Genomic DNA, 26,541 nt, shown 5'->3' with positions numbered 1-26,541 from the left:
GCCAAGCATTGGGAATACACTGGTAAGCAAAAACACCTAATTCTTTCCCTTGAGAAGAGTTCACAGTCCTGTAGAGAGGACCAACATCAACCAAATAACCACTTAGATTATTCTAGCGTTGCACCTGTGGCATTATTGCTTTGAAGGAAGGTTCTTGGTTTTCTCAGAGCCTGTAATAAGAATTTGACCTCATCAGTCAGGTCAAGTGAGGCTTTCCTGAAGAGGTGACCCTGAGGGATAGACACCATCTTAATTCCAAAGTTTGAAATAGGAATTAACAGAGCAAAATGATGGGGCAAGCATTCTAGGAGAAGACCTTGAAGTGAGAGGGAACTTGGTGAGAAGGCCAGTGCGGCAGCCGGAAATTCTTCTAGAGTATTTTGGGATGGTGAGAGAGAGGGTGATAGATGCAGACAGGTAGATCACCATTATGCTAAGAATGGCATGCAGAATCAAATCTGACTCTGTTGGGCTTCAGGTTCATAAGGCGGGTCTTAAAAATGACTTGTATCTGGGGTTTTGCTCTGGAATTCTAAATAGCATTAGCACACTAATTCTGTCCACCAAGGAATGGAAAAATAATGGTAGCAGAAAGATAAGTTATGAACCTATTGAACAGCTACTGATTTTTAAGGTAGTGAGTTACGTTTACTTATGAGGTGGTGGTTTTTGTAACATTTTGTCCTACTAGATATGTAATACATTTTTCAAGGCAAATGAATGTGTCCAAGATAAGCCTTTATTTAACTAGTGATAATGAATATGCCCATGATTAACTTTATTTATGGGTAAAAAAACTTCCTGCTTGTTATCAGTTATTATAACAGATAATCCTTTGAAGAATAAAGTTTCGAAGCCAGCAAGAGAACAGTGATTGTGAAGTTCAGACTGGCTTACAGATTGTGGATTTGAGAATTGTTTTTCAACATCAGGTCACGGAGGGGCAGAGATGATTTTTTAAGACGATAATGAATAAAATTCTGTTAGCTCTTCAAAAATAAGGATTTTTAGCAGTAATAAATGAAATAGCTTACATCAGCCATTAGAAATGCAGATCAAAATTATGATGAGATACCCACTTGTTACTATAATAAAAAAGACAGCAACAAGTATTGGCCAGGATTCAGAAAAATTGAAACCCTCATACACTGCTGAAAAACAGTCTAGCAGTTTAACCTCAAAAGGTTAAACATAGAGTATGCCCAAGCAATCCACTCTTAGGTATATACCCAAGAAAAATGAAAAGATATCCACTTAAACGTGTACACACAAATGTTCATAGTAGCACTATTCTTAAAAGCCAAAAAGTAGAAACAACCCAGCTGTCCACCAACTGATAAATGGATAAACAAAATATGCTTTATCCATATAATGGAATATTATTTGGCAACAAAAAGAAATGAAGTACTGATACATGTCACAAAGTACTGATACATGTCCTCCTGTCCCCAGCTACTGCTGGTCTTAGATAAATGCTCTTTTGGACCTGGTTCATCAGTAAATTTTGAGTACAGTAGTCCTCCCTTATCCAAGACCCCCAGTGGATGCCTGAAACTGCAGATAGTACCGAATCTTACATAAACTATGTTCTTTCCTATACATACATACCTAAAATAAAGTTTACTTTATAAATTTGGGACAGTAAGATATTAACAACAATAACTAATAATAAAATAGAAAAATTGTGACAGTTTTCTGTAATAAATGTTATGTGAATATGGTCTCCTTGAAATACCTGTTGTACTGTACTCACCCTTCTTGTGATGTGAGATGATGAGATGAGGTGAGGTGAATGACATAGGCACTGTGGTGTAGTGGTAGGCTACTTCCTGTAAAGGTTACTTGAACACAAGCACTGCATGCCTCCGTAGTTGATCTGATAGCCAAGATGGTAACTAAGTGACTAATTGGCAGGTAGCATATACAGCTGGGCAAGAGGGATTGGGATGGCTTCAGATTTCATCATGGTACTCAGAACTGTGTGCAATTCAGATCTTATGAATTATTTATTTCTGGAATTTTGCATTTTACATTTTTGTATTGGGGTCTGCAGGTAACAAACTATGGAAAGCAAAACTGCAGATAAGAGGGGCTACTGTAGTTCGAAAGTACTAATATTTGATAATCTGAGCTAGTCTCAGGAGTTAGTCAATCAGAACAATTTCTAATGGCGACTTTTAACTTCATTTAAAAGGCATTTCAAGAAAGAAGGTGCTTTCATAAAGTTGAGTGGACATGTTACCCAGTTACCTCTAGCATCACTTGGGTGGTTCTGGGTATTATCCTTCTACAGCTACCTGTGTGTCTGAGAGCGTGGTCTATGAAGCTGTGACTGCCTGCCACCCAGTGTGGTTCCACCTTTGTTAGTAGAATGATTTAACTTTTCTTGCCTTAGGTTTTTTTTTTTTTTTTTTTTAACAACCTACAGCACCTGGTCTTCCTAGGTGGTCTCCCACCCAAGTACTAACGAGGCCCGGCCCTGCTTAGCTTCCAAGATCAGACGAGATCGGGCATGTTCAAGTTAGCATGGCCATAGACCTTGCCTTGGATTTTTTTATTAAGTAGTACCTCATAACATTTGTATGAGAATTAAGTGACTTAATACCTGTGATGTGTTTGGGCCAGATCCTGGCACATGAATGCTAGTTGTTGTTATTCCTTCTGCACAATTTCCATCATTCTCTGTCATCTTTATAGTCAGAATTTTCTTTTGGCGTCTGAATTGATCAGGATTAGGTTTGTCTGTGAGTAACAGAAAACCCAAAATAGTAAGAATTAGGAGTAAGGAAAGGTGGATGAAGGCAGCGGTTCCCAACCTTTTTGGCACCAGGCACCAGTGCTCTTACGAGAATCTAATGCCCGATGATCTGAGGTGGAGCTGAGGTGGTGGCTGAAAAACAAATGAAGTTTTGCTCACTCACCTGCTGTTCACCTCTTGTTGTATGGTCTAGTTCCTAACTGGTCCGGGGTCAGGACCCCTGGATTAGAAGACTACTGTGTTTTGTTGATTTTTTTTCTTAATTATAGTCTTCTAGTACTATCTGGCTTTTTAAATTTGTGACATATAATAGTTTGATTAAAGACAAACTTTTTAGAAAGTTAGGATTATATTTACTATACTTATATAACTTTTTTTTTACATAATAATATATCTTGAAGTTCTCCTCATCAGTTCATATATGTCTATTGCGTCTATTTTAATGACTGTATTAGAGATTAGTACTCTAGCTATACCAATATTTCCTAATTTATTTTCTTAGATTTTTTTTTTTTTTTGTAGCAAAGTGCTATAACACACAGTACTATAGTGATTAGAACATATTCCTAGAAGTGGAATTGTTGCGAGGTCAGAGGCAATTCACGCTTAAAATTTAGACAGAAACTGCCAAATTGTCTTCCAAAAGTTTAGGATCACTGTGATAACTGTGTGCAGAATAAATTAACATGGAACAAGATTGTCAGTGGGAAGACAAATTTGGAGGCTGTTGCAGTCATCCAGGCAAGAAATGATGTACTTCAAACTAGGATGACAGAGGAGATGGAGAAAGGTAGACTGATTCAGGAAATAAAGTGGGAGGGAGAACAGATGGAGTTGTTAATGAAGTAGATATGAGTAATGAAAGAAAGGAAAGAGTCAAGGATGATTCAGGGGGACCAGTGACATCAATTAGAGTTCCATGTGAGATGAAACCTACTTGCCATCACTAAATTAAATGACTTTATACGTTGCAATTCTGACATTTTAAACAATTTTAGAATCCATGACAGCACTCTTATTTATAGATTGAATGATATCCATATTGAATACTTTGTCTTTTATAATTGTAGGGATATAATTTTATTTGATTGGCATTTGTGGAGTAAATGTTGAGTCTGTCACTAAACTGTATAGATTTTCTTTCTGTACATCTCTGGAATTCATTTGTTCCCTACCTGTCCACAGCCACACGTCTAACCTAAGCCTTCTTCCACCAGCTGCAATCAGAATGATCTTTATAAAATTCAGTCTGCAATGACTCCCTTTGCTCCAGTTCCTTCATATTGTAATGAGTACTGTGTCCACAGCTAATCCACTCACAGGGAGCATTTTAATGTGGTTTCTGTTCAGTCCCACCTTGTTTGGGGTCTCCAAGTCCCCTACTCTCTTTCCAGTGGTCTTATAGCTAGCTGTTCAGAACCATGGGGAAGCAGAGGGCCTGCAGGTGGAGAATCAGTGGAGCAAGAGGACAGGTCTTCTGAACCGGAGGACTTAACTGCCACTCTAGTACTGGGATGGAGAATTCTTTTTTCTTTCTCCCAATTGCTATTTTCTCTTTAAGCCTTGGTCACTATTCTCCAGACTTCCTCTTCTGGTTTTACAGTTGCAGCCAAGGAAATCTTTATTAAGTACTTTAATCTTTGTTCCTGCTCTCCTCCCACCGATGGAGGTGAAAGAAAATACATAAAAATAAGCAGTTTATTACTTCTGAATATTTTTCTGCCACTGGATGGCATCCAAAATACCCTTGCTCACTTCTTTACCGTCATCTCTGTGCTCTTTTCCCACATTGCTCATGCTCATATCATACTCCTTTCATTTCCTGAAATCATAAACTTGCTCACCTTCCAGCCCAACCATGCTTAGACTTTGCTTTCTGTAGACCAGGGACCTTCCTTTCCTCTCTCTAGGTGCTCTTCCTGTGTGCTCACAGAGCACGTGTTATAGTATTTATCACTCTGTTATGATTATGATACGATATTTTAGTTCACTCCTTGAGCAGCTCTTAAGATCTTTGTGGGCAGGGGCTATATCTGAATCACTTATTTCCCCGTTGGATAGCACAGTGCCTGTCACCAAAGGGCTCAGTAATTATTTGTTGAATGAATGAATGTGATTTGGCAACAACCAACATTGAGTGATTTTTATTTAGTTCAAGGATAGAAGAATTAATCAATGTAGAAGTACAATGTAAAGGAAAATTGCGATTCTAGAGAAAGCTATTTTAATGATAGTTGGAAGCCAGTTTGCAAAAGCTTCAAAAGAATGGTGAGCCCACACAACATCTCATTTCAGGATGCTTGGTGTTTGAGGGAAGTAGCTGTGGGAATTATATAGAGGCCTTAGCAGGGTCAAGTAAGAGTGTTTCTGTAGGTAGGTAGTGGGAAGATGGATATCAGATGTTGGGCAGACAAGAGACATGGCTCAGTGAGGTGGGCCTCATTGTTAGTACACATTCACACGTGCTAGCAGAAACTACCATACCAAAGCAAACACACCACTGGGGCTTTTGCTTTAAACTTTAATGACCATGTACCTAGTTTAACCAGAACAAGATTCTACAGAAAGAGAGAAAAAGTAAAGGATGAATAGCATTCTTTCCCTCTTCTGACCCACAGAAAAAGCAGAATGAATCTGTGTGTGTGAAATCATGGTGGATGGTTTTTGCCTTTTTCTTTGCCTTCACCCTCCTCTTCCCCTTTTCCTTCTCTTCCCTTCTCTTTCCAACACTGAGCCCTCTAGTTTATTGATTGGGTCTCAGAAACCTAAATAGGCTGCCCAGCGCTTTTCTTGGGCTTTCTTGTCTCATTGAGTGGTCCTTCTCTGACACCTTGCTTCTCCCTCATCTGTGTTTCCAGGAACCTTGAGACATTTACACTCCCTAAAAACTTCCTTACCTTTGGGGCATTCCTCAGGCTATTTCATCTTGCCCACAGGTGTACTTTCATCCCCTGGCCTATGGGATTTGGCACACCCTACCCATTGGTGGCAGCCCATCCTGGCAATTCCCTCATTGTGATTAACCACTCTTATGAGCCTGCTCTAACAGCTGCTTTCTATTCCACTTTTGAGATTTACTGTTTTGCGCTATGTTGTACTGGTCCCCCAAACACAAGGCCCCCATTAATGCCCTGCCCTGTTATCTGCCTCTGTACGCTGTTGGTGCTGCTAAAATCCTGCCAGCCTTGCTTTAAGTTGAGTGTGCCTGCTGTTTGCTTTTCCAGCAGTCATGGAATTTTGTATCCTCCTGAGCTTTGCCTGACTCAGTTGCACTTGGATTATATGCTCCAGGTTTTTATGCTATTCCCTGAGACATCTATAGTGAAGGTTCTATCATCTTGTTTATCACGTGTTCGAATTTAAAATAGAAGAGACTTTTGGAAATGTTTTTAATTTCTCCAGCATGTTTTTAATGTTTTCGCCACATACAGTATTCTCCCTGCTCAAAGAACTATGTTTTAATTTTCAGGGCATGTCAGCATTTAGGAGTTCATTTAATCAGGAATGATGAGTCTTAGTTTCCTCTGAGATCACATTTGTTCATGTTTTTAAAGCACATGATTTTAGATCAGGTAACCTAAATTTTAAGTCTTCCTATTCTCTATCAGTATTTGTAATAGAAAAAAGAGAGCATTTTAGGCATCCTTTTCTGCTGGAAGAATTTCTCAGACTTGTTATATTAGTTGACTATTTTGTCTGATTCACATAAAGTCTGATGTGCTCTGATTTGAGCTCTCTAAGCAGTGGCAAAATTAGAATAAAATGGTCTCTTAGCTGTAGTCATTGATTGCATTCTTTGTGTGATTTAGTGTATCTAGCCCCAAATACAGCTGTTTTTCCTGGCTCCATAAAATCTTACAAGACACATACTGATTGAAGATTAAATAACGTATAGGTTTACCAGCCAGCATGATTTTACCCATTTTGTTTACCTTTTTATCCACTCAGTCATTCCTTCACACTAAATTCCTTGAATCTTGAGTCTCCTATTTTTAATTATACCATTGCGAGTCACTTTTTTTTTAACACTTTTGGACTCTTTCACAGTAACAGGGAATGCTTTGGGAATTTAAAAATCATTGTCTTTTTTGCATGATATATGACAATAAAGACTTTAAGTTTGCATTTAAAAATTTGGGGTCAATATATTGTGAAACAAATTTAGTGAATTTCAGCAAATTGTTTAATTTATTTTAAAGACTGCATGCATTTAATTTACTTTGAATAGTTATATAAAATATAATTTTACAACAATGAAAATGAAATTTTATCATTTGTAAATTCTGTAAGGTTCTACATATAAGATCATATCATTCTGCAGAGATAATTTTAGTTGGTTTTTTTTTTTTCTTTCCAATTTGAATGCCTTTAATTCCTTGCTTAATTGTTCTGGCTAGACTTTCCAGTAATACATTGAAAAGAAATGGCAGACTTCTTACTCATTTGGTATGGTATAAATTAGATGGAACATGGATATGAGCATTGAAGTTACAAAGAGCTTGTTTTCAAAGAGATATACTATTCTCCATATTGTGTTTATACAATCATGTTGAACTTCTATCTGTGGTTGATTATGGAAGAGTATGAATTGCCCCACCACTTGGTATTAAGGTGGTTAGTTCTGTTGTCAAAGATCTTTGCAAAAAGGGAGGATTAAAATGGGGTCATGCGACATAACGATGACTAAATGTTGGTTCTTTGTTTTGCAGTTCCAATTCCTGGTAGATTTGATCGGCGAGTATCAGGTATGTGTTCTCTTTCATAACATACTGCCAAAATGCTATTTTAAGATAGTATTATCTTAAATAAAAACACACTGGTCTTTTTAATAAAAAGATAAGTTAACAGCATTCAGAACATTATAAAAAATCACCTGTGATTTCTTCATTCTGTTTCATTTTAAGTTCTGAGTATCTATGTATGTATTTTTATATGGCTATAATTAGTTTGTCTCATTTTTGTCATTAATATTTTCCATGTTCATAATTATGGCTTCTAAAAACTACTTTTCGTATTATTATTTCTGGTTTTCTAGATTATGCTGCCGTTAACTTCTTGCATACATTTTCGAGTCACTTAAATTATTTCCTTGGTTACAGTGTCAGGAGAGGCATTCCCTAGTCAGAGACTGAGCATTGCCTTTTTCTGTGTATTGCTTTCTAGAGACAGGCTGCAGAATAGGCTACAGGGAGAAATAAATACCTTGCAAAAGCCTCTTTTCCAAAACCATCTCACTAATAAGTAGTGCCTACTCCTTTAGGTTAGATGTAAAATAGTACCTCAGATTGTTTTATTAGGCATTCTTTTGATTATTAAGAAAAATGAATGTTTTCCAAACATGGGACATCTATTTTTATTTTTTTCGTATGGGACTTGTTTGGTAATGTTTTTCCCTTTTATCTTTTATGGTCTAGATTATTTTCTATAAGTTTGAGTAAATTTCTGTCATGATTTTTAACCTTTTGAAAATTTTAATGCTAAGTTTTTCACGTTGGTTGTGCTGTATATTTTAATTTTGCTGTTTTTTATTGACTCAAAACTTTTATTATGTAACTAGTACCTTGAACACTGCTTGGCACATAGCAGGCACTCAGCAAATATTTATTGAGTATATACATCCTCTTCTTTTTCTTTAAAAAAAATTTTTTTTTATTGTGACATTGGTTAACGAAATCCAGCATTTCAGGTGTACAATTTAACAGTAAGGCATATATATATTGCATTGTATGTTCACCTCCCATAGTTAGATTTCTTTCTGTCATTGCATATTTGACCCTTTTTACCTCATCTACCTCCCTTTTTTTCCCATAATTGCTCCTAAACTGAGAAAGTCCCCTTGTTTTCATAGAGCTGATAAATATATTTTATAAAAAATGTTCATATAATTAAAGTGCTTGACTTTTGGATAAATCTAGAGTTTATTTCGTTTTACAGTTAGGATGTTAATGTGTTTCAAAATTGCTGTGTAAGCTGTATGTGTTAAATTATTCTTTCATATCACCTTGTTCTGGAAAGGTTTCATATTCGTCCATTTACCCTTTTCTATCATTCATTCCTCTTCTTTGAGAAATTCTGCTATTGTTTTCAGAAAGCCTTTGGTAAGGTTGTACACTAAAGTCTGTTGAAAGGAGATTGAAGAATGTATTCTTACATATAGACAGTCATTTACAGAAAGAAACTAGAGTAGGGATTAAGGTTGGCACGAGACCCATGAGCGATTATCTCCCATTTCGGTTCATCCCTGCCCCCTTATTTCCCCCAAAGGTTAGTAATACCCTTTGACATCTGTAGGACAGATCTGGGATATGGAGAGTACAGTGAGATCTCTAGAGGTCACAGATGGTGTTAGTTGATGAATTGCTGTTTGGGCTCTCTGTCACTGTGGTTCAGTCCTTGAACTGTGGAGGACTCAGACAAGTACACGTTATTATTCCTCCCCCTTAGATTTTACAATCTTAACTGAAGATTTAAAACTTTTTAATATTATTCAGATGTTAAGTGAAAATAAAAGGTTCTTAAAAGAATCCAAAATGATTATGCAGGAGAGGAAATAGCCTGTAGCAATAGCTAACATACAGTCTGTGTGCTAGGTGCAGTTTTAAAGTCTTTCTTAATGCCTTCCTTGTATTGTTGAATATAATTCTTACATTAACAACATGAGGTATGATTATCCCCATTGTATAGATGAGGCAACTGGGGGCAAAGCAGAGGTTAAGTAACTTGAAACAGTCAAGGTGATAAAGTGCCCAAAGGTAGCATGGGTGCTGAGTACTACACTTCTCCTCTCTAAGGACCCTGTCTCGTTCTCTCTGGAGCTCTTAGTCTTCAGGTAAATCTTTTGCATTCTAAGCCTGTTCTTTGAGCTCAGCCTTCGTCCATCTTCCTGCTCTGGATGAAGCTTAGCTTACCCTGCAGGCTTCTCGAATGGTGGCTTTTTTCTACCTTCCATGTAACTGACCAGAGATGGGTAAATGTTTCTCTTGCTCCTCATTGCTGCTTCCAACTTCCCTAAAATTCTCGGCTTCCAACCTCACATTGTTATATTCTACCAGCTACTCCCCGTCCTTGTTTTAGTCATCTAATAATCCCCAGGGTGTTCCTTCTTATTTCCACACAGATTTCCACATTTGTAATATCTGGCCCTTTTGTTTCTCGACCTCCTCTCTTCCAAGGATCTCGTCTTCCACCATACATTCCCATACGTACTCTTCAGACTTTTCATCAGTGATCCCAGTCTTTCATATTTTCTCTCTCCCGACATCTCCTCCTCCCTATCCCCATTCTAGCAGATGACCTTTTTCTCTATGAAGTAAGGAAATAGAAGCAACAGAAGAGAATTTCCATAGACTTCCACTACTATTTCTATCCTTCCTCACCTGCGTATGAATCCAGTGTCCACTGGTACACCAAATCTTATCCCTTCATCCTTCCAGCAGGTACTTCCTCTTTATCCTGCATAATCATTATCCTTCAACTGGATTATTCTTCTCAGCAAAGAAACAAATGGTTGGCTCTTCCTTTTTAAAAAAGAAAATAAAACCTTTTAAACCATTATTTTTTATCCAACCATCACCCTTTTTCGCTCTATATCTTTACAGAAAAACCCCCTTGAAGGAGTTGTCCAAATTTGTTGTTTCTAGTTTATCTTCCATTCTCTTCTGAGCCCATTCTCATCAGGTGTTTGCTCCCATATCTCACCGAAACTGTCTTTGTGGATTGCTTACCCACAATCTTCAGACTTTCATTTGAAAGACACCTTCTCAGACCTTCAGTAAACTTGTCTAAAATACACACACACACACACACACACACACACACACACACAACCTATCTCCCTTTATTTTCTCCTCACTGTTCTTTTTTTTTTAATGCCTACAGCACCTGGTCCTCCTAGATGGTCTTCCATCCAAGTACTAACCAATCCTGACCCTGCTTAGCTTTCGAGATCAGAGGAGATCGGGCACATTCAGGGTGGCATGGCCGTAGATACTGCTCTATCTTTTTTAATTTATCCGATTTATTACCTAGTTCCCTAGACTAGAATGTAATTCCCTCTTGGGCAGGGAATTATGTCTGTTTTGTTATTGATGTATAGTTAACACTTGGAAACAATGTCAGTAAATATGGATGGATGGAGGGAAGGGAAGGGAAGGATCAGGAATCAGGAGGAGAAATTATTGTAGGCAGAAAAAAATCTAGAAATATTTCTTGGAGGGAGGCAGTGATTGCACTAGAAGTTGGAAAACATGGTTACTATTTTGGCTAGTACCAAGAAGGAGGCATTCTAGTTGGAAGAATGTCTTAACACCCAAGGAGGAAGGAACTGGACCTGGCTGCTCTGGCTTAGGGGAGGAGATAAAATAAAGTTGGAAAGAGAAGTGGGGAATGGGGTTCCTGAGGTGATCCAAAGACTTCAGCAAAAACTAGTTGTGTGAGGACATATGTGCTGTGTCAGAGACTGCAGAAGAGATTTCAGCGTCTCAGGGTTCTGACATAATCTGGAACATACAGCAGCAGAGGAGAGTGAGCAGTCATTGAGTGTCTCCTGTGAGCCCAGCCTTGTGTTTTAAATGTTACCTCCTGTGTTAACTCTTATGTGGTTCTAGTATTCTTATCCCCTCTTACTGTTGAAGAGACTAAGGATCAGAGAGAGATGGAGAAAGAACAGGTGAGGGGTGGACGGATCCAGGCTCAACCCTAGCGTGTGGAGCTTCAGAGATGAACCCTGTGCCTTTTGATGCTGCCTCTCCCTTGCAAGCACTGGAATTGAAAAGCTGTGCCTTCCAGGTTCTAAGTTATAGCAGAAAGTCTCTCTACATCAAGTGAGAAATATATCGAATGAAGAGAGTTTATAAGTTCTTTAAAGGCAGCTTTCTTGAAGTGGTCTTGAATTAGTGTTAACTATATTGGATTTTGAAATGTTAGTCTGATTCTGTTAATTATAAAACTTCATCCAAAAACACCCTTTCCTTTAATAAATATATATTAAAGCTTCAAAACACATTAATTGGAAATTTGTGTTGGCATCATACTACATTCAGGCAGGGAGTATCTGACTCTGGTAATGACTGTAATACAGTTAACAGAACAGTCTGCTGAGAATCTGGTGCCAGGTCAGACACTCGTAGGCGCCCTTCACCAGACATCCCTGCTTTGTAGGATTTACGTGCTTAAATATACAAATACTGATTTTTGTCTTTATACTCTTTTCACGGTATTCAGTATTTTTCCATCCATACCTGTCTTCTGCTATTATTACTATTATTTCCATCCATACCTGTCTTCTGCTAAATATTACTAAGCATTATTTAAAATAACTTAGAAGCCCAGTGTTATGGGTTGAATTGTATCCCCTTCAAATTGATATGTTGAGGCCTAACCCCAATGTGATTATATGTAGAGGTTGGGTTTTTAAAGAGGTTAATTAAGGGTAAACGAGATCCTAAAGGTGGAGCTCTAACCCAATAAGACAGGAGTCCTTTTAAGAAGAGGAAGAGACATCAGGAGTGCAAGCTCAGAGGAAAGGCCGTGTTAGGACACAGCAAGAAGGAAGGCATCCATCCATCTGCAAGCCAAGGAAGGAGGCCCCAGGAAGCACAAAACCTTCCAGTACCTTGATCTTGGACTTCCAGCCTCTAGAACTGTGAGAAAATAAATTCTCTTGTTTTTGCCACCAGTCTGTGGTATTTTGTTATGGCAGCCTTAGCATGCCGATACACTCAGGCTGTGTCAACTCTTCATGGGGGCCGGCAGGATAGCATAGGGCCTCAGGCCTGTGACCAGGGTTTGTGCTCGTTGGTAGAAATGAAAGGGTTTTCTCTCACAAGCACATTTTAATGATTCACATTTCTGGATGAAGGAAGCACCAGATAAAATTTGGAAGAAATTGTGCTGGCTAATCTATTGTCACTTTGTAGTTTCATATTACTGGCTAGTGACATCTGCTGGAGACCTGCGGCAAGACGACTGGCTGTGCTGCTCTTAGTCTTCATTTTCAGTAGGTCTCGAGCGTCTCATGACCCTCCGTGTAGTTATTGATGCTACATGAGGGGATCATAAAGCCTCCAGGTAATTCGTGCACTGAGACAAGCTCCCCTATGTGTAGAACCATAAAGAAAACAATCACATAGACTCCTAGAATTGGATTTTTATACAGAAAATGAGAAAAGTCATTTGGGATCAGGACCAGGAAGTAGAAAGGTCGGATATAAACAGAGGAAGAGAGCAAAGGGTGGTGGGTCCACAGCTCATAAGAAAAGGGAAAAAATTCAAAACCAGTTTTGAAAAATGAAGACAAAATGTTTTTCCATAAGTAGAAACATTAATAATTTTGATGAAAATAACTACTTTTGTTTAAATCATGGTTCTCTACCTTAAGACTTGAAGACTTTAACATTTAACATTTGCTGCCTCAGTTACATTAATGTCTAAAAATATAAAAATGAGCTAAATTGCTAAAGTTCTTTCCTCTAAAATCAGGAAAAGCAAGCATGGAAATAGGTTAGCCCAAGACAAAATGTCATTATCAGTACAATTCTGTCAATCTCATCACCGAAGACTTATTATTTTAAACTTTTTAAGTGAGAATTTTCATACAAGGGCAAAACTAGAGAAAGTATAATGCCCATGTACCTATCTATCTCCAAAATGAAAGTTTTTTTAAGTGCATTTTTCTAAGAAGACATTTTGAAGTCGTGAACTAAAGAGTAGCAATTGGAGTAGACTGAACAGAGGTAAAAAAACAAGAATATTTCTGAAGTAGAATTTGATGTATTCATTGGATAAGAGGAGAAAGAAGGAAGTCATGGCGTACTCCAAATTTCTAATTTAGAAAACTGAACCGATAATGACAACATTAACCATGCTAACACAGAGAACCAAGAAGTTTGCATTTAACATAGTGTTTGGTTAGCTGCCCTCCATGCAGCGCCTCAGCCCCCTACCGGAATACTTGAAGATGAAAAGAATGGCATGGCAGCATTAACACCTAGGAACTCAGGAGTGTGGCTGCCTTCATCTTTAGGACAGACAGATCTGGCATAAATGCACCCTGGCTTGGAGAAGGATAATGAGTCATTATCTACACCCCACTGTCACTGGCTCAGCTACCCAGAGCCCATACCAACCAGGGGATGGACAGCCCTCTCTTCAGAATACCACTTGATGCTGTTGTAGGGGCTAGAATGGTATCTGTCTTCTTATTCCCTTCTCCCTCATTTTTCTCTAAGGAAGCCAGGTCCCTGTTGGACAGGCAGAGTATTGGTGGCATTACAACACAGGAGGTTTAGTGCACACAGGTAGAATAGGCTGGGCAGGGAAGGGAGTCTTGTCTGTAGGACATGCTGGAGTCTCTATTTCTTGGGTGTTCCATTAGTCAGAATCAATGAGGAAGGGGAAGCTGGGATACAGGTAGACTAGGGGTTCAGTGAGTAAGTGTTTCTGAGAACCCAGGAGTTAACCCGAAAGTCATATGTATCAGCTTGTCCCCTAGTTGTAGATATAAGATTTTTTAATTCATCACACAAATGAACTGAGTGTAGGGTCAAAAACCATTTATGTCCCTTGCCTGCTAACAAATGAGAAATAAACCCTAGTAAACAATACAGGGCCTATATGGGTGAACTTGGCAGATTTAGGATGGAAGAGGAATGAGATTAGAAAGGTCCACTACAAAATAGTAGTGCAAAATATCATTGCCTTTATGAATTCTGAATAAAATGAGATTAGAAAGGTCCACTACAAAATAGAGTGCAAAATATCATTGCCTTTATGAATTCTGAATAAAAAAAAACAAAACAAGAAAAGAGTAGGCCAAGATGAAAGAGGAAATGATCATGATGGTGAAAAGACCGTAAAGAAACTAAACAGTAAACAGGAATTAAATACATAGAGAAGGCCAGGAAAGCAGAATTGTTAAAGGGAAAATCTGTGATAAAGGGCAGCCTTGAAGAAAGGACTGTTGTTGAAAGAGCTGAGATATAGAATAGAACCAAGATAGTAATAATATTCCTGAAAACCAGAACAAACGGAACGAAATAATAACCGTTATCGTTCAAAGAGTTGGCACTTACTCTCCCCTTACTGTGTGCCAGCCGCTTCCCTACTTGAATCCTTATGACAGTCCTCAGTGGGTCTTCATTCTTGTTTGCTCCGTTATGCAGAGGAGGAGGTAGAGATCTGCCGTTGAGTCTCCAGGCCACACAGCTATTGCAGATAATTGAGAATTTATTAAAAGAGAAATTTCCCCTGCATTGTAAAGAAGGAACAGGTTTGCTGCATTCTGGGCAACATCACTGATCACATCTAGATTGTTCCTGGCAAAACAGTTTTGTTAGTGAGTCAAATAAATTTTTATTCACTAGATAATACATTCTCTCTTTGCTACTAACACCTAAAGGTAAGATATAAATGTGTCATGTACTGACCTTTCCAATCCTAATCCTTAGATTCCATACTTGTACCCCCTCCAGTGAAAACATCTGTGTGTTTCCTTATTTATTCACTACTGTAATACACACAGAAGAGTTTTGGAATTGCTGTACCACTACCAACCACAGTTCTTTTTTGTCATTGGACTATATCCCACTGAGGGTGGATGGTCAGAGTACTATGTTCAGAAGCTACTTAAAATAACTCTCTTTTCCTTCTCTGTGGTTATCAGCCTGATGTATAATTAGATTCATTTATTTCTTTTTGTATTCAGTTGTAGGGTCCATCCATCCTTATCAATCTAGTTTTTTAAATACATAAAAAATTTAACATGAATTAAATGTCAAAACTGTAAAAAAGAATTTCTTCACAGAAGTTTTATTTCTTTCCAAATACCTTCTTTTTGTGTTTCTGCCTGCCTTCTAGGAAAAATTTTTATTTCTGGTTTATCTTTTTCTTGTTTCCTTTTTGAAAAATAAATAGGTAAAAAAAAGGTATATATAATATATTCGTATGTTTATTTCCCCCTCATTCTCAGCTCTCCTTTCTCTTGGAAGTCCTTCCTTATGGCAGACTTGAAATACTCTTCACTTTGGTTTTTTTTTTTGCCTTTTTTTTCCTAGACCTCACTATTTATTAGCCCATGAAGATCTTCCTCATTCTTTCTTAAAACTGTATTATTCAAGTGGGTACTTACATCATTTCTGATATTTTGCTATCATAAACAATTATTCAGTAAATATTTTTTAAATCCTTGTGTTATGACAAAGACAAGTCCCGTAGGCAGCTAGTACAAACATAGGTCACCTACAAAGAAAATCAAGTTGTTTTTTTTTCAAGTTGGTTTTCAATTGATATAATACTGTACCTAGAACAGAGCCCGACACATAGTATTTATTTTGTTTAAAATTCATTCTTATTTTTAGGTCATGCATGTACATAATGATGTTGAGCTATTTAATTGATTATTTTCATAATTATTCCATATCCATATGTATATACTGCATATCTTATGCTTTGTGGTTTTCTATCCCTGCTTCATAACTCAGCAGAGAGGGTCCTCCTAGTTTGTCCTTGCCATTACCCTAGGATTTAGTAGATGATGTATTTTATCATCTCTCTCCTATTTGGGACCACTAGTCCCTAAAGGGCTGGCTTTTCAGCACCTAACAGAATGCCTGTCATCAGTAAGTACTTAATATATTTGTTAGTTGAAAGAAAGGATTAAAAAAATCATTACAGTTACAGATTTAGCAAAAAGTGACTAAAAGGAAATTATGTTCACTTTCTTTTTCTAGTAAAAGCACACATCTGTTTTATTCATTTTGCTTTTTATTTTTTTCTCTCCAAATTTAGTCTGTGCTGAGACCTATAATCCTGATGAGGAAGAGGAAGATACTGATCCAAGGGTAAGAACTGTGGCAAAGGTATTAGGTAGAATTGTTTTATTCCCCACTCCGTCCTCTACTCTTCTACACACCAAATCTAATTATGCTGATAATTAAAATGAATACAAATTAAAATCTCAACAAGATGCCATTCGAAGGATTGGTAAGAAGGGGTGCCTAGCTGGAGCTGTTAAAACCTTCAACATAGTCAAGCCAACTGACTCGGCATTTGCCTGACGAGTTCATTTTTCAGAAACAGTTGGATCCTTCCTAAGGATGTGACAGTGGAGGTCATTACAGTGTTGTAGTAGCGGTCTCTCTTTTTGTTTATTTATTTATTTGTACAAACAATTATATCTGGAAGGATATATCCCAGATGTTAACAGTGATTATGGCAGGGCTGTGGTTGACTTTTGGTTGCTTTTTTTAAAACTCAGGTTTTTAAACTCTTGTACAGTTAACAAATTACTTTTATAAAAGCAACTGTGAAGCATCATTTTTAAAAGATTGATGTTACAAAAGAAACTTTAATGATCTTTCAGTATGCCTTAAAATGAGAAGCCTATGAAAGATTTCTGAAGTATTCTAATAATAAAATGCTACCATTGTGTGAATACAATAGACATGTAGATTAAAATTTTTTTTATTCTGGATATTACAAAATTCTCGATGACTTTTCAAAGTTAAAATGGCTTTTTACTAACTTTTTAATGTCATAAATTCAAAATATTTAACACTTGATATGTTTTTTTCTGGGTAGATTAAGTGAGGACTTTTTTTTAGGATGAAGATGATACTTAGGAGCTTGATAAGTCTCTCAATTATAACAACAATACTAGGCAATAATTGTTTTCTTTAATTGAATAAATATTTATTGAATATCTAATAATAGTAGTAGTTTTTGAGCACTGACTGAATGTCAGGTACTGTTTTAAACACTGCGTGTATTAACTCATCTAATCCTTAGCATAACTCTAATTTTATAGATACCACTACTACCACCACCAATAATAATGAGTTGTTGATGTTTGAACTCTAGCTTGTATAACCATTGTTTACTTTCCATCTCTGCTTAGATTTTAATAGACAACTCACACTTAGCATGAACCCTTGATTATTTCCCTTTAAACATTCTTCTCCACCCACGGTCTTCTCCAGCTCAATTCATGGCAACTTCCTCCTTCCAGTTGCTCAGGACCAAAACTTTAGTGTTACCCTCAGCCCCTTTGAGTTTTCCATACCCACATTCGATTTTTCAGCAAATCCACTGGGCTCAGTCTTAAGAACATATCCAGAATTCCATTACTTCTCAGCACCTTTGTCACTGCCACCCTGTTCCTAACCACCACTGTCTGGCACTGGGTGATGATAGTAGTTCCTGGCTTTCGCTCTTTCTTCCCTCAAGGCAGTTCTTTACTCAGCAGCTGCTGTGGGCCTTTAAAAACATTAGTCAGATCTCTTTCTTTCCTCAGCCACAACTCTCATGTTGCCCCCATGTCACTAGAAAAAAGTTCCAATTCCGTGACCTACAATGCCCTCTGTGGTTTGGGCAGCATCCCCACCCACCCCTTCAGCCTGGTCTTATCCTGATCTTTCCCCCTTGCTCTGCTTCAGTCACACCTGTCTCCTGGTTATTTCTCAGATTTGCTCTTCACCTCCCATGAGGCTTTGTTTTTACTTGATGGTTCTGTCTGCTTGAGGTGCTTTTCCCACAGATGATCCACATGACTCACTCCCTCAGGTTGTCCTCACTTCCTTCTCAGCACCGTCGCATCTGGACACCCACACACACTTTTTATCATTCTTCTCAGCTTTGTTTTTCTCCTTGGCCTTGTCACTCTTCATCATATTTTATGTATTGACTGTGAGCACAGATATTTTTGTTTGTTTTCACAGCTGTGTCCCCAGAGGTAGGACAGTGCCTGGCACCTCGTAGATTTGAATGAACAAATCTATAACCCTCTGCTTTACAGATGAGAACTCTGAGGCTCCAGGGGGTATCTGACTTACTGGCAGCCGCATAGCCAGTGGGTGGCTCCAGGGTGGGCGCTCTTACTCTGACATATTTCCCTCCATGACAAAGGCACTGCTTAGTATATGCATAGAATTAAAATTATAGTAAACATTCTCTTAATTTTTTCCATTTTTAAGGAAAAAGATATATACCAATTTGTAAATAGGATTTTTAAAAGAAATAAAACATTTTCTTGGTTTTATTTGGCTTGACAGGTGATCCATCCTAAAACTGATCAACAGAGATGCAGACTTCAGGATGCTTGCAAAGATATTCTCCTTTTCAAAAATCTTGATCAGGTAATGTTGATTTAAAAAAACATTTTTTTTCCACTTACATTTGAATTCAGTATTATATTAGTTTCAGGTGTACAACATTGTGGTTAGACATTTATATAACTTATGAAGTGATCGCCCCCATAAGTCTAGGACACACTTGGCACCATACATAGTTATTACAATATTATTGACTCTATTCCTTATGCTGTACTTTACATCCCTGGGACTATTTTGTTAAATGCCAATTTGTGTTAATTCTTTCACCTTTTTTACCTAGCTACTTAATCTCCCTCCCATCTGGCAACTGTCAGTTTCTTCTCTGTATCTGTGAGTCTGTTTCTGTTCTGTTTTTTGATTTTAGATTCCACAAATGAGTGAAATCATAGGTTATTTGTCTTTCTCTGATTTATTTCACTTAGCATAATACCCTCTAGGTCCATCCATGTTGTCACAAGTAACATTAGTTTTTAAAATATTTTTGTCTTTAGCTTTTTTCCTGTTTGTCGTTTAAACAGTTTTTAGTGTCTTAGCCAGCTATATAAGGCATAAAACTTTAGAGTCATCTTACTTATGAATGTTTGCATTCTGTTGACCATCATAACCCATGATTAGCTTTTCAGATGACTTTAGTATTTCTCAGAACGGCTTTGGCACTTCCTCCAAAACAGTACCATTTGAGGACTATACAGTTTGGTCATGTAAAAAGGAAATGCTCAGGTTTGCATGACCCTGGCTTAGTTTGAAGAGTTTGAATTCATGCTGCAGAATAATTTCTCCAAAGATGCCAGTGTGGAGTTCTCTTCATCAGTATCAGTTAACCCACTGGAAGTGTGTGACTGCTTCTCAGACCTTAGGTGTGGGGCAGCTCTTGTGATTACTTCTCAGTGAGGACCTCAGATGTGGGGTGCACACAGAGTGGTATTTATCTGCAGGGCCCTGGCATAGAGACCTCTGCCTGGACTTGTCTTCCGTTCCTTGGTGGAGATAGAGAGCAGGGGCTACCTCCTGAAGACAGAATCTTCAAATTTCCTGTTTCTTTTTTACTTTGAGGGCCACACTCTGAAGCCACATGAATGGCTGAGGTGTTGGGCCTACTGGAGAATCCCCGAATGTGCAGAAATAGGAAGGATGGGATTAGATATCTCTTGCTACCCAGCTCCTGCAAGTAAGTCTTCTGAAGACACCTCTATAGCCTATCCTGGGAAGCCGGCTGGTCAAACATGAGTTCGTGATTATTTAGTCAAGGGAAGCAACCATCCCTGGTGTCTAAAAACCAGTCTATTTGGTAGCTGTGTGGTTACAGGAATGTCTAGAATTTTAATGAGTTTTATTAGTCTCAGGCTGGATAAAGCAAAACAAGGACAATGAGCTCAAGGAAAGGCTGGTTGTGAGAAATACTGGTCTCTGTCAGCTCTTTTCTCTGGAAGGCCCATCTATATCAATGGAAAGGGGACTTGCTTCTTTATCTACTGTGAATAAAACCTCTTGTAAATTTAATACCATCAGATGTTCTAAGAGAAGTTGCTATGTAAAATTTTCAGAGTTTTCTTAATGTTGGAAAATGCCATTTTACCATTTTAGTGTTGAAAATAACTGAATTTTCTGATTTAATTATTTTAAAAAATATTTTGTCATGGAAATATTCAAATACAACAAAGTTGAAAGCATTTTATGGATTACGCATTTATTCACTGCCTTGATAAACATTTTACCATGTTTGCTACATTATATTACCATCTACCCATTCCTCAGCAAAGGGGTTGGCAAAACTTTTCTTAAAGAACCAGATAGTAAATATTTCTGTCACAACTACTCAACTCTGTTATTGTAGTCGGAGAGCAGCTGTAGATAATCCATAATTGAAAGGTTGTAGTTATGTTCCAATAAAACATTATTTACAAAATCAGGTGGCCGTTTGCTGGCTCCTGCAATAACCCATCTTATTTTGGGGGGTGTATTTTATTTTATTTATTTATTTTTTATTTTAATTAGTTTCAAGTATACAGCACATTGGTTAGACATTTACATAGTTTATAAAACAATCCCCCTAATTGCTCCTTCTCTCCTCTGGTTTTCCACCTAGCCAATATATTAATGCTAACTACCTTCCTTATTCCGTGCTCCCCATCCCCGTGACCATCTATCAACAACTAATTTGTACTTCTTTAATCCTTCACCCCATTCTCCCAGCCCCCCAACCCCCCTCCCCTCTGTCTGTCACTAAATTGTCCACTATATGTGTGAGTCTGTTTTGATTAGTTTGTTCTTTTTGTTCTTTAGATTTCGCATGTAAGTGAAATATGGAAGGTGTATTTTAGAGTAAATTGCAGATATCAGTATATTTTTTCTTATATACTTTAGCATGCTTTTCATGAACTAGAGTTCAATATTCGTTTGTAATTTTTTAATGTAAAGTATGCATTTGCTGAGGTTTGACAAATGCATACACTTAGCAATCCAAACTCCTGTCAAGATATAAAACATGGCCACCATTCCAGAAAGTTCCCTTATGCCCCTTCATGATTAATACTTGCCTCTTTCCCCCGCAGAGGCAATTACTATTTTGATTTATTCTACAGTAAAATTCTTTGTCTGTTCTAGGATTTCATATAAATGGAACCATACAGTATGTACTCTTTTGTGTAAGACTTCTTTCACTCAGCACAGTATTTTTTTAATGTTCATCCATGTTGCATATTTTAGTTCATTCCTTTTTCTTTTTTCACTTTTTATTTTGAACTAGTTTTAAACTCAGAAAAAAAGTATCCAAAAAGTAGAGATTCCATATATTCCTTAATCAGCTTCCCCCAATATTAACATCTGCATAAATTTAGTAATGTTATCAAAACCAGGAAATTAGTGTTGTTACAATACTATTAAACTACAAACCTTATGCAGATTTTACTACTTTTTCACTAATTTTTTTTTTTGGTTAAGGATCTAATCCAGAAGCCCATGTTGCTGTGAGTTGTTATCTCTCCTTAGTCTCCAATCTGTGACAGTTTTCAGTTCTTTCTAGCCTTTCATGATATTGGCACTTTGAAAAGTACTGGTTAGTTATCTTATAGAATATACCTCGGTTTGAATTTGCCTGATGTTTCTTCATGATTGGCATGTGGTTATACATTTTCGACCAGACTAACACACAAATTATAGTGTTCTTAGAGCATCGTATCAAGGGGTCCGTGATGTCTGTATGTTTTATTGCTGGTGATGTTAGTTCATTCTTTTTTATTGCTGAGTAGTATTCTGTTACATAAAAATACCAGTTTGCCTAATCGTTTTTCTGTTAATGGGCACCTGGTCTGTTTCTCATTTTTAGCTCTTGTGAATAATGCTGTGAACATTTTACACAAGTCTTTTTGTGAACTTTTTTCCCCATTTCTCTTCAGTAAAATACCTGAGGGCAAAATTGTTGAGTCATAGGATAGGTATGTGTTTGATTTTCTAAAAATCTGCCACATCTTTTTCAAAATGGTTGTACCATTTTGTATTCCTTCAACAGTATATGAGATTCCCAGTTGCTCCGTATTCTTACCAACATTTGATGTTGCCTATCTTCTTAAATGTTAGCCATTCTGATGAGTGTATTTGTTTCAATTTTTAAAAATTTATTTCCCAAGTTTCTGTTTTTAATTTTAAAATTTACAAAAAAAAGTCAAAAGAATAGTATTTGAACACTCACATACCCTTTACCTAGACTGACCGGTTGTTAGCATTTTGCCACATTTACTCCTCTCGTATGTGAATGTACACACACATATAAGTGCATATAAATAGCTTTTTCCTCATGTTCTGAGCCATTTATGAATATGTTTATGACATTATGACTCTTTGCCACTAAATACCTTAAGAACAAGGATATTTTCCTACATTAACACAATGCTATTATTAAACCCAAGAAATTTAACATTGGTGTAATAATATTATATAACATACAGTCATATTCAGATTTTCCCAGTAAAGTTCTCTATAGCTTTTTTGTTTTATTTTTTAATCCTGAATCACGTGTTTTTGGTTGTCATGGTGTCATTTTAGTTCCCTCTAACCTACAATGCTCCCCTGGTACCTTATTCTCTATCTAATGGCACTGATTTTTTTTAAAGAGTCCAGGCTAAAAGAAGAAGAGTTACTCAGAACAAGAGGCTGCCAATGGACAGCCCACAGGCCACGTACAGCCAGGTGTACATGTGTATATTTGGTCTGTATTGTCCATGAAAATTTGAATTTGTTACCTGTACAGTCACGTGTTACTTAGTGACAGGAAAACATTCTGAGAAAGTGCAGCATTAGGTGATTTTGTCGATATGGAAACATAATGTGCTTGCACAAACCTAGAAAGTGTAGCCTACTATACACCTAAGCTATGTGGTATAGCCTGTTGCTCCTAGGCTACAAACCTGTGCAGCATATTACTGTACTGAATATTGTAAGCACTTGTAACAGTGGTATTTGTGTATCTAAGTATATCTAAACAGCAGGCGACTAAATCATGCACGGGAGAAAATGATGCAATGAAGAGACCCAGTAAACAAGAGATGTATGAAGCTGCTGCCAGCATAACACAGCATACTGTGTTACAACAAACTTTCTTCTTACAAGTAGAAAGAGAACACTCCTAACAGTAAAAAATAGAGTATAGTAAATACATAAACCAGTGACATAGTTGTTTATTATCAGGTATTATGTACTGCACATAATTGTACGTGCTATACAACTGGCAGCATCACCACAAACACATGAGTAATGCGTTGCGCTACCATGTTGACAGAGCTACAGCCTCGCTAAGTAATAGGAATTTTTCAGCTCCATTGTAATCGTGCGGGGCCACCATTGTATATGCAGTCCTTCGTTGACCAAACGTTGTTATGTGGCACATGGCTGTATTTGAACATGAGATTTCTGGCAGCACTAGGCTCACATTCCACATGAATGTGGATGGGACATTAGTAGCAAGCCTATCTTTTCAGTATTTGTCAGTTTGCACAGTATACAACACACATGGAACTGTGGAATTAAAGAGATGCTTTTTGGTGATACTCAGGTATTTTAGATAGCGTGGTAACACCGACAGAACACCAAGTCACATGGAATTGTGCAGCAATAAAATTATCCTTTGCCACGTGTTCAGTCCATATTCCTCCAAAGAGAAACTCTTTCTTTGAGTTGGTGTTCTTTAGTGCCCCCTGACAATCCGTGATCTCCCTGCCTGACAGTGAGACCCTAGCCCTAGACTGAGACTACTGTTTTGTTAAAATTTATTAGCTTCGTTTGTTGCCAGTATACTTATTGGTACAATTACCTTCTGGTAATGGCAGGGAATGTTGGTAAGTAAGTAATTTACGTGTTGTATATAAATGGCTGAGCAGTATTAGTTGTCTGACGATAGATCTAATTTATTGAGTACCTTTTGTGTAATAAATACTTTCCTTAGATTTTTCTCCTTTAGTCACAAAAATTGATGCATGAGAAATTTTTTATTAACTCTCTTTTTACATACGAAAAGATTGAGGCTCAGAGGGGTGAAGCGATGTGCTTGGCTGGTCAGAGCAGTTGTATAGCTGATCTCTGAAGCCATCCCAGCTCCTTAGAGCTGATGATCCTCTTAAGATTAACAATTGTAGGAGGGTGGCATCATACAGTTTTACACGTGACATAGTGGAGCAATCAAGCCAGTGACAGTCATGTGGGTATGGCTGGGAGAATGTGCACCGTGATTTCGATACCTATTTTTGCTTAAATTATGGAACGTTTTTTCAAAGCAATACTACCTCAAAAAACTTGGCAACTATGCTGTGTACATGAAGGTACAAAGCTGCGTGGTCACAGGAAAGCATTTGTTTCAGACACGTAGATTTCCTCTCGAACAGTTTGATTTGGAGACTTCCATCAAGTTACAGACTGAGATAAACATAGTCATTTTTTTTTCCAGCAAATGTCAAAGCCATCTTTTCTCCTTGTGCGTACCCTGCAGGAACAGCTTTCTCAAGTCCTCGATGCCATGTTTGAAAGGACAGTCAAAGTCGATGAGCATGTTATTGACCAAGGAGACGACGGAGACAACTTTTATGTCATAGAACGGTAGGAGATGGAGCTTTGCAGTTGTGCGGCCACACTTAGGATTTATGATTCAGGGCAAGTGCTTTACGCTGTGCTTTGTTCAGCCCCGAGAGGACTTAGCCAAGTGAACAAGCTTCCCAAAGCTCACCCCACTCTGTCTACGGCATGCCCCTCTCTGTGCAGTGCTGTTTCGAGTCAGTACAGCTCATACTTGGGTTGCCACTATGTACAGTAGAGCGTCTCCTTTACGATGAGGTGCGATGTGCTTTATGAACGTGTTATTTGCCAGTGTTCAAGTAAACTGGCTTCCTGAAAAATAGCCGTGACACTGCTGTGCTCTGGATCTTTCAGTCCCAGCCTAACTCTACTCACGAGTACACTGCCTCCACCTCCATGCCCCTGGCCTCTTCTGGCTCCGTTCCAGATACAAGTCATGTTGGGAAATATGAACTGTGTGGGTTTGACCTGCTTGCCTTCGTGTGTCCTAACTTCTTGAGCTGGTAGTATCATCTGGGAGGCTCCTCATGACCCCCTTCTCAGTCCTGAAAAGAAAACCTTCACCAGAGTTTAAGATAAATAAGACGTTGCCTCACCCAATAACTTCTGTTATTTTCCATTATTTTCTTTCGAAGTAATTTCAGAGTTATAGAAATGTTCTTATAAACAAATAGTATAAAAAATTCTTATAAACCTAGGTTCCCCAGGTTAATGTGTTACCACATATGCCTTATTAGGTGTCTAAGAGTCAATTGCAGGTATAATGCCCTTTTATCTCTGAATACTTCATTGTGTATTTCCTAAAAATAGGACATTCTTTTATGTAAGTATAGAACAATTATGAAAATTAGAAATAAACATTTATACAGTACTGTCTACTATACAGACTTATTCAAATTTTCCCAAATGTTTCCTGGTTTTTGAGGGTCTCTTAATCTCCATCAAGGTTCAGTTGGTTCACTGTCTTGTCAAAAGTCTTTGCTCATTCAAATTGTTGAACAGAAAACGTTCTCACTTGGGTAACCTTTGGGTTCTTGATATTTGTGACAGTATTGTAAGTAGAAGAAATGTTTTATTTAAAGAGTAAAGATAATACAAATAATATCTTCTTAAAGACTGTTTTACTTTTTTCTGTTATGCTCATGCTTTCTACATAGAATTCTATAAGTAGTGACAGAATAATTTTTTAAGGTATATTATCACCTCCAGCAGCTACCTTTCCCCCTTGCTCTGCCATGTTTCCCCCACCAACTCAGGAATCCCAGTAGGCACATACAGCCTGAGAAACAAGCACCACACACACATATCCATAGCCTAAAGCTTCAGAATGGTTTGTTACATGTGTGATCGAGAAAGATTAACTTTTGTATGCTATGAAAGTGCTTATTAACTAGTCAGAAAGACATCATTCAAGTAAAAAGATATATTGTTCCTGACCTCAGAAAACTCATTATCTAGTTGGAGAGACAGACCCTTAAACAGATAATTATTACATAATGTAACAACAGTGATAAAAATATGTCTCATTATTTAGAAGAGGACCTGAGTGAGAGAGGTTAGGAAAGACTGCTTTGCGGCTGCCTGAAATGATTTGTGTTAATTCCCCAAATTAAGCAG

At 37.6% G+C, this 26,541-nt stretch overlaps 1 protein-coding gene and 2 pseudogenes across 2 annotated transcripts in view; 1 reads left to right on the top strand and 2 right to left on the bottom strand.

Annotated features, from left to right (window-relative positions):
* Positions 1-26,541, top strand: part of PRKAR2A (protein kinase cAMP-dependent type II regulatory subunit alpha) — a 96,900-nt gene that overhangs the window by 19,644 nt on the left and 50,715 nt on the right. For both annotated transcript variants that reach the window (XM_015587182.2, XM_006909063.3), the window contains exons 2-5: positions 7,468-7,503; positions 16,544-16,596; positions 18,805-18,888; positions 24,842-24,948. In XM_015587182.2, coding sequence (XP_015442668.1) covers positions 7,468-7,503; positions 16,544-16,596; positions 18,805-18,888; positions 24,842-24,948 — 280 coding nt within the window. The remainder of the gene's footprint in view (positions 1-7,467; positions 7,504-16,543; positions 16,597-18,804; positions 18,889-24,841; positions 24,949-26,541) is intronic.
* Positions 2,420-2,538, bottom strand: LOC112477595 (annotated as a pseudogene).
* Positions 10,628-10,746, bottom strand: LOC112477605 (annotated as a pseudogene).

Source organism: Pteropus alecto, unplaced genomic scaffold (genome assembly GCF_000325575.1).
Source record: "Pteropus alecto unplaced genomic scaffold, ASM32557v1 scaffold53, whole genome shotgun sequence".
Classification (NCBI taxonomy): Eukaryota; Metazoa; Chordata; class Mammalia; order Chiroptera; family Pteropodidae; genus Pteropus; species Pteropus alecto.
Note: the sequence above shows the minus strand (reverse complement) of the source record. Positions and strands in the feature narration are given on the sequence as shown.